Source organism: Ascidiella aspersa, chromosome 1, assembly GCF_963924565.1.
Source record: "Ascidiella aspersa chromosome 1, kaAscAspe10.2, whole genome shotgun sequence".
Taxonomy (NCBI): Eukaryota; Metazoa; Chordata; class Ascidiacea; order Phlebobranchia; family Ascidiidae; genus Ascidiella; species Ascidiella aspersa.
The window spans coordinates 16,874,688-16,883,229 of record NC_139447.1 but is presented as its reverse complement, the minus strand read 5'-3'; the positions used below and the strand labels follow the sequence as shown (position 1 = coordinate 16,883,229).

At 32.2% G+C, this 8,542-nt stretch overlaps 1 protein-coding gene across 1 annotated transcript; it reads right to left on the bottom strand.

Annotated features, from left to right (window-relative positions):
* Positions 1-645: 645 nt before the first annotated feature.
* LOC146168097 (denticleless protein homolog) lies at positions 646-7,910 on the bottom strand. Its single transcript, XM_083389248.1, has 10 exons — positions 7,805-7,910; positions 7,473-7,564; positions 5,500-5,536; positions 4,238-4,540; positions 3,745-3,929; positions 3,567-3,675; positions 1,854-2,064; positions 1,681-1,786; positions 1,389-1,617; positions 646-1,239 (listed from the first exon to the last, which is right to left on the bottom strand). Exons 1-10 carry the CDS (start codon positions 7,854-7,856, stop codon positions 869-871), a joined length of 1,695 nt encoding a protein of 564 aa, XP_083245374.1. The 5' UTR covers positions 7,857-7,910; the 3' UTR covers positions 646-868.
* Between the last annotated feature and the right edge of the window lie 632 nt (positions 7,911-8,542).

The following is an 8,542-nucleotide window of genomic DNA, read 5'->3' as shown; positions in this document are numbered from 1 at the left end:
CGGTAAATCGTAACATTCAGCCAAATACGGCATCCAACAAAAGGAAAATCCGTAACCTGTTTCAAAATTAAAATTGCTTACTGTTATTCGACTCAATAAATGCAAACAGTTTTGGTAACTTTTGCGTCGTTGAAAAACACAAGAAGCAAACAAACTTTAACCCGTGACCGCCGTTTAAAACTGAAAATTCCTTGCCATTGTAAAGATTATTACAACGACGCTCGCTTGAGACGCGCACTCATAGCCCATTAGCCCTCACTTATTTTTTCCGTATGGGAGAGTATCGCTTGAGTTGGAGCATTATGCGGTACGCTAAATTCTCTCTCTCGTCACCTCATCCGTCAGAAATCAGTGCAGTTCTAACGTTTGTCGGAGGACAAACCAAGCCACATAAATTTAGAGATTTAACTGCTTAGAATTACAAATCGTATTGCATTTCGAAATGGTTTATTGCAACGCGAGTCATAACTCCAAACTGACTCATGAGTGATTTCACGCGTTTTTTACCTTCGCTGAGAGGGTAAATGTTATTTGAAAAGCACAACCTGAAGACCTATATAAAATAAAACCGTCATTGGCAATCAAAAGTTGCTATAATGTGCGCAAATTAACCATTTTTAATAATCAGGATAATGTAGGCTAGAAAGCAATGCGCACAATACGCAACGACAGAAAAGAATAAAAAAAATGTTTACAAAAGTTGAATGTAGAATGAGGAAATCAGATAAAAGTATAATACCCCCCCTATACCGTTATAAAAAATAATATTTTATTTTTTAGGCTCTCTATGTGCGCTTGAAATCCAAAACAATAAAAAACGCTATACGAAAGGTGGTTTATTTTAGGTAAAAGCGAAACGCATCCAAATTTATCTTGGGGAAAAGTAGGATTTAATAGAGCGCGAGTGTTTTCGTTTTGGAGTGACGGTTTTTGGTGATGTATTGTTTGGTCTACTCTTTACTGCTGATTGTAGTTCAAATGCATTTTCCTTGTTGCCTTGATTGCTCTCCTGGCTGCCAAGATTCTCTTTTTTTAATATTTCGGGCTTGTTTGACGCACCTGTTTGCTTTAGCGGCGATTTGATCAGCCAATTTTTAATTGACTTAGTATAAATTGCTTTCACTGTATCGCAGTCCATTTCTGCAAATTTTCTTATTTCCGACGAATCCGGAGAAGATGGGGATGTCGAAGTTCCGTCTGGTTTAATTTTACAGTGGCTTTCGTTTTGAGAGTGGGAAACTGAAAAAGGTAATATTTTACAGGTTTTATCTCTATTAAAAAGCACATTGAATGAACATGAAATAGTTTTCCAATTAAGCAAATACAATTGGAATTTAGACTGTTGATTTGTTGGATGTTGGTATCCATGCAAAAGTGTATTTGTTTACCTAATGCTTCTTCAGAAATAATATCTGGTTTTGCACATTTACTGCTTTTGTCCATGCTGCTTTTTGATTTATGAGTTGGAATTTCCCACACTCTAACAGCACAATCATCTGAACATGAAACAACGCGCGCAACATCCTTCGGACACCAAGCCACTGCGGTCACCTGTTCCATTCCGCAACTTTTTAAACAATAGGATGGGACACGCGATTCATTGTTATGCCCAAATGTCTATAAAAAAGAAGTCTCAGATATAAATTAAAATAAATCACACAACAATTGAGTAATTCTTACATTCCAAATAAACGCCCCTTCATCATCAGATCCACTTAATAGAAACGAGTCATCAGGACTTAAGGCTATTCTTACATAAAATGAAGAGCTATAGTGACCAGTGTATCTGAAAGTAAATATTCATGAAATCATTGATGTACAAATTTATAACGTAATTACACAGTACTACATACTTTGCTTTAGGCATACGTTGGTTGATCACGCCACAAGTCAAATCATATTCATATACTGTGTTGTCTGTACAAGAAGTGAACAGCTTAGAGCCAGTAGAATCTAAACAAAGGCTGGTATAACCTCTTCTTCGTTCACTCGTTCCGGGATACCCAATACATTCTTTCGAGAAACCTCTATTTGATGTAGACTTGGTTGATTTGTTTGAAACAACTGCAATAGGTGCAAAGTTGAGAGAAACAAGTTGTGGCACTAACAACAATATTACTATATAAATATTATTTAGTCATATTAAAAATGTCAAAAGATGTAGATTTTACATTTATTTTTAATCATATGTATAAAATTGTTTGGCAATCATGCAGATTAGCACATTTTAATTTCTAACACATCACCGAACCTCTCTTTAATTCTGTTAAACTAAATAAAGGCTTGTACTAGTTGAATTACAGAAAATAATTGACTAAACTAGTGGTTGTTAAACTGGGGGCACGCCCCTTGAGGTGCTTGTGAGGTACACAAGGGTGCGCAAGAAATTGGCAAACTATGTATGAATAATGACTAAACATTAGGGCGTGACATTTCCCTGCTACTAATACTAGAATTAAACATTTGGTATCTAAAAAACAGTTACATTCTTAGCATTGATGCAACTTACCTGGAAATAAATTGCTGTTCTGTTTCATGTTTTTTTTATTTTGAAACAAGGTGTGGCACAAATTTTGGTAAAAAAGGGGGGCGTGTCTCACAAAGTTTAAGAACCACTGGACTAAACATTTATTCAACAGTTTTTTAGACTGAAATGTCTCACAGGGCCTTTTTTATGTTGTCACGTACAGCCACACTGGCTTGCCATAACAATCAATAAGTTTAAAAAAAATACTTAAAGCCAAATATGTCAAGAAAATTGACACAATCTTAAAAAAGAAGTTTTTTTTTCACACTTGCATCAATATGTCTTCATTAAGATAGAAGGTGTTTTACTCAACCTATTTGGCTTTGGTATTTATTATAAGCTACATTACAGCTTTGTGCAAAGTGCACCTACAGGTTGGTCATTTAAACAAAAAAACAGAGAAAAAGTAGAACAAATTTACATTAGGTAAGTGGATTTGAAAACTGTTTTACTTAACATTACACCCATATATATTTATTAATGTGTTCACTTTGAATATTTATTGTAACAGAGAACCTTTTATTTCAGGTGAATTTAAGCAATTCATATAGTTTTCAGTACAACTTGGATAATAATATGTTGACCAAGAACAATGCAAATTTAAATCATAAAATGTTCATTTCCTCCCTAAAGTTCATATTTTTACTTTACAAAACAAAAATACAATATTAGCTGTAGTCTTATTAAAATTGATCTAAATACAATATGCTTTGTAAAACAATATCTTAATACATTATGCTTAGTAATAACAGAATTTTTTTTTTATAGCATACAATGTTGATAGACTGTGTTACAAAAATTAAATAAACTAGAATTGTTTTACTAATTTTGAACAACCAAATAGATTAAATTTGATGTTTATTTGTAAACTGGGCATCAATAAATAACATATTAAACTGCAATTACAATATCGCTTCAGGTCTACTCAACACCTTTTTTTAAACAAACTAACTAATGTAAACGAACAATTAAATCTCTATAAAAACAAGATGTTTACTATACAAATTTGTTTATTATTTTTTTAATTTTTAAAAATCACCTGGGGTTTTCCGAACATCCCATAACTTCACTGTCCCATCCATGGCACCTGATGTTATAAGAGTGGTAGCATCTTGAAATACAACTGAAGTAACTGTTTGTCGCGAGTCCTGCATTTAAACAACTTGTAGTTTAAAACATTATTTTTTAACTGTATAGAGGAAATACAATTCACATACTGCCAAAAGAGGATTATTTTTGTCTCTGGCAAACCGCCGTCGCTTTCGTTGTGGTGTTAGTGCATCATAAACTGCATGTGCATCTTGGATTCTTAATATGGGAGAACTTTTAGAACCAGATCCAGACTTAGCTCGGCTATCCCAAAGTAAAACATTTCCATCCCGCGAACCAGTGGCAAGAATATCTAAAAAAACAGCAGAATATTAAAATTAAAGAGTCAATTGCACATGTTAACAAATAAATCTTATTATACAAAATATATTCTTTATCTTATTATACAAAAATAATTTATCTCACAAATATGTTTGGCGTGATTAAATTTAATATATCAAAATAAATGTATTTTTGCAGCTACAAATGTTTTGTTAATTAATTAGGAGTGACTTTATATTTCTTTTTAAAAGACAATATCATAAGTAGAACAGCTTTAACCTTATTTAAACAACATTAGTTTATAAACAAACAGAAGAATAATATATCAATTGTTGTTACTTGGATTGTGCTTAGACACGCTAATAGATTTCAAGCTGCAACTGTGGCCTTGGAATACATTCAACTTTTTCTTGGGGCAGGATACATCCCAAAGTATAGCAGTCGTATCTCCAGAAGCAGTTACAAAAAGGTTGCTTTTAGGTACCCAACACACATCAAAAGCTGCATTGTTATGACTTAACCATTTTGAAAGGAGCATAAAAGTAGCCTGATTGCTTTTTCCATTCCACTGATAGCAAGTATTGATAACAGAAACAAACCCTTCTTCATCAACCACTAAACATATATCTTCATAACCAGGTGCTGTAAAAATATAAAACACTGTGTTTAAATTAGCTCAAATTGAAAAAAATAATGCATTTTAGTAACTGTGTGCAACTTTAAGTTAAAAGTTCGGGACACAAGGAGTGAGTTTTAAAACCTAAATTTAAAGATCAATTAAAAAGTATTTTTTACAGTTAATTTTAGGTAAATAAAACAATTCCTTTTAATTGACTTGTCCAGTTTAAAACATTTGCGTCATTTTACTTTTTTGTGTTGTTGCATTCCCTTATAAAGGCATCTTGGATATGTAGCCGAAAATCAGGTACCTGAAGAACTTCTTTTCAGTATATACTATGCCTGGTAGCAACAGCATTTTTATTGACTAGAGTTGACTACCATTGTTTGATAAATTTAAAAAATCAATAGGTTGGATCACGACTCATGGCTGAAATTCCTACTAATTTTGTATCTGATTGGCACCGATACAATACAGATACTACCATCCCCACTGTTATATAGTGTGCATTGAATGAGACCCTTGACAGGAGGTAGTCTAGTAATATGAAATGCTGAAGTTATTGTTTTATGTGCTTTGGATTTATAGGTCAATGAAACCTTGCCCTATTGGGATACAAGAGTTATATGGTTTATACCGGTCATTTTTCATTAAAAGGATTAATATTTCAGATTAACATTAAAGAATTTTTAACCTGTAATATCTCAGGATTGTTGTTTCGATAATGATGCAAGTTATTTTTAGAATTAACTATGTGATTTATTTATAATACTACCTCATGACATGAATATACAACAATGTGAAAAATAGATCAGAAACACATGTTTTTTTTAACAACTTAACCACACCATGTTGTGCTAAGTCAGCTGGTTGTAAAACTCTTTAAAATTTACAAATTAAAGTAAAACTCACTCCTAAAAATTATTATAATGCCCAATTCAATTAAAAAATGTTTCCACAAAATAATATCCTATATACCGACCTGTGCAGTATGCACATGCATATGGTGGAACTCCATTCTGAAATAATAAAAAGTTGTTTTGAAAAGCAGCCTTATTAGCTGTTAATACATGCAGTAAGTTTTCTCTTATTTTGCAGTATATGACAGGACTCTCTGTGGACCCCCTAAAAGAGAAGATCTAGCGTTTTTATTTGAGAGGGCATGAAATATGTCAAAAATGACAATATTAAAGTTTTGTCATAACAACATTTAGCAAGAATCCTCAAACCTGTTGTTAATATACCTCATGTCAAATATTTAACTGAATTTGAACCTAAAGTTATCTCGCAGCACAAAAAGGTGCATTTATATATTTGGTTTAATCATCCAAACTTTCAATTAAAAAAGCCACCAAGTGTTCGCAGCACAAAAAGGTGCACTTATATATTTGGTTTAATCATCCAAACATTCAATCAAGAACAAAGCACTAAGTGTTCTATACACAACAAAGATTTCCACATTGCTTGATATCATGTCACTTAACAAGATAATTTTGCTGAATCGTAAGAGTTGTTAGCCGAGAAGAATCAAGGATTTTCACAAAGTTCTGTCTTTAGAAACATGACGTCACAAGTTACGTCATAAAGTTACCACAAAACAGGGCAAATTTTAGTAATTAAAATTAAAAACTCAAGTGTAGCCTAATACCTTTATATTGTTTAAGTTGCCAAAACTTTGTGTTTGTGATGAGACGACCACATATTCCAGCACAATTTTAAAACGGGCTAAGATAGAGGTGTCAAACATTGGGCCCGCGAAAATATTTTTGTAACAAAAAGATTTTAAATTGTTTGCATTGTTTTGTGTAAATGAAGGTGTCACAATTTTAGGTTGTTAGGGCAAAAATACTTTTTCAACACATCAATAATAACATTTGTTTGATTTAAAAAAAAGTTTTTGCAATTGATTTTGCTATGTGTAAATAATAAAAACGCTATCTTAAGTAGGTAGGTTAACTGTAATTCAACATTTTGGTCTCGATTTAAAAGCAAAATAAATTCAAAATTTGTAGCTTCCATTGGCATAAATTAAAGTTGTTTCATTTTAAGATTTCCTTCAAACATTTTTTTTTCAATCTACAAACAGTTTTCTGCTAAGGCAGTTTTGTAAAATTTAAGCTGTACACAAAATAAATTTGAAGATTTCAGAAAAACATTAGGTTTTTAAAGACAATCAAGTCATTTAAAAATTCAAAGACTTTGCAGGCAACCCTGTATCTATACTGTTAACTAGGCAGTGTTGATACAATACAACAATTGAATATAAAACAGTTTCTTTCTTCTATCGTTTGTTCCCCACTGACATACTTAAATCTTCTCATGTGGTCCTCAATAAGACTGGATGTTGACACCCCAAACATAAGACATACTACAAACAGAATTCAGATTTCAGATACATGCAAAGTGTGAAAATAATTGCGTTTATGTAGTTGGCAAAACATACATTTTAGGGGGGCATTGCCATATTGATTCAGCCCAGTTTGTTAGGGACATTAAGTTTTGACCAAACAGCCATACAGCTGCCTGACTCCATAACAATATGGCTAAAAATTGCATTTTTGAGAGACCTAACAGTCAAAGAGCCAAAAATAGCAAATTAATTACAACTGATTGTTGTTTAAGTAATTATTTATGTAATTAAAAACAAGTCAAAGTTGTTTTGAACAAAAATAGCAAGTCAAGTCATTTGCATCAAACAACAAAACATAAGCCAGGGAAACTTTTTTGTGTTAAAAGTTCGAGAAACGGACCAAATCCATATAGTAAAATTTGAGTAGCTATTGTTCACAAGGAGCAAAAATTTGCTACATTTGGTCCATTTTAAAACTAAAATTTGAATATAAGAATCATTTATTTATGCGCACTTTTTTCAATTAGATAACAAAAACAGTTTACGATTTCCACACAAAAAAGTGTAGATACCTTAAAACTAACAATGCACTGAATTATTCATACCCCATGCTGGTCACTAAAAGTGATTTTGTTGTCAAAATGTTGAAGTTTTGATAGCATTTTCTTCTGTAAGTTGTTGATCCAAATCTGATATTCTAAAATAAATAATACAAAATCAGAGAATGGAACAAGCTTGATAAATCTTCTCTTTGTGGAAATTGACAAGTCTAGCTGCCTAAAGCTCTGAAATAACAAGCGCTCTCAAGACTGCTTTACTTTTGCATTTTAAAATTCACTGTTTTACAAAAAGGTTGGCTACAACCAACTGAAAGTGAAAATAAGCACCATGTTTAAAGGGAAATTATGTAAAACAAAGTATGAAAGACATATGCTACCTCCTCTGTTTACTTTCCATCCATGAACTTCTCTTTTGCGGAGTTGTAGCATAGCATCCAATTTTATTTACTCAAATTTGTCAATATGAGTTAGTTGAAATCTGTCTTTAAAAAAGTACAAAATAATAAATCAATATATATAAAAGATTGACATGCAGCAAGAACAACATTGAAAATTCGGCATATGAAAACTGTGAATTTCAGGGAGCTCGAGTTGGGCATTTTATCACAAGCCAATCCTTATTATAGTGATTACACATACATGTAGTAACACAAGTGTGTGAAGTACATATCAGAAACGGATTAGGCTTAGCAAGCTTTTACGTTATTAACATAAAACGTGAAAACTCGAAATTAACATACAATGCCAGAATAGTAAGGGTTAAATATAATAGGCTCTTTTGAAAAAAAGACAGAAATTAACTGCTGCTAGCCCTTTATAGCCTACCAGTTAGATATGTGTATCCTCTTGGATATTGGCATAAGGTTGACCTTGAGTGACCCCATAGCATATTTTGTTTGACCAATCTAATACTTAAAACTATTATAGTCTTCGACTAAATATTTGCTATAAACTCCCATAGTTGTAATGTCACAACTAGGTATGTTCGATACTTGACATTTGATCCGATACCCAATATTTTAGACAAAAAGTATTGCGATTAGATACCAATGCTGTCATGACTATGCTCAAACAAACAAAACATATTAAATTAAACTGTTCAAAGCACATAGTTT

Excerpts from the sequence above, each read along its gene's own strand:
- LOC146168097 (XM_083389248.1), bottom strand. The coding sequence starts at position 7,856 with ATGCTACAACTCCGCAAAAGAGAAGTTCATGGATGGAAAGTAAACAGA. Across the intron at positions 5,537-7,472 it reads CTTTTAGTGACCAGCATGGG|AATGGAGTTCCACCATATGC; the intron begins GTATGAATAATT and ends TTATTATTTCAG. Across the intron at positions 1,240-1,388 it reads TATTTCTGAAGAAGCATTAG|TTTCCCACTCTCAAAACGAA; the intron begins GTAAACAAATAC and ends TACCTTTTTCAG.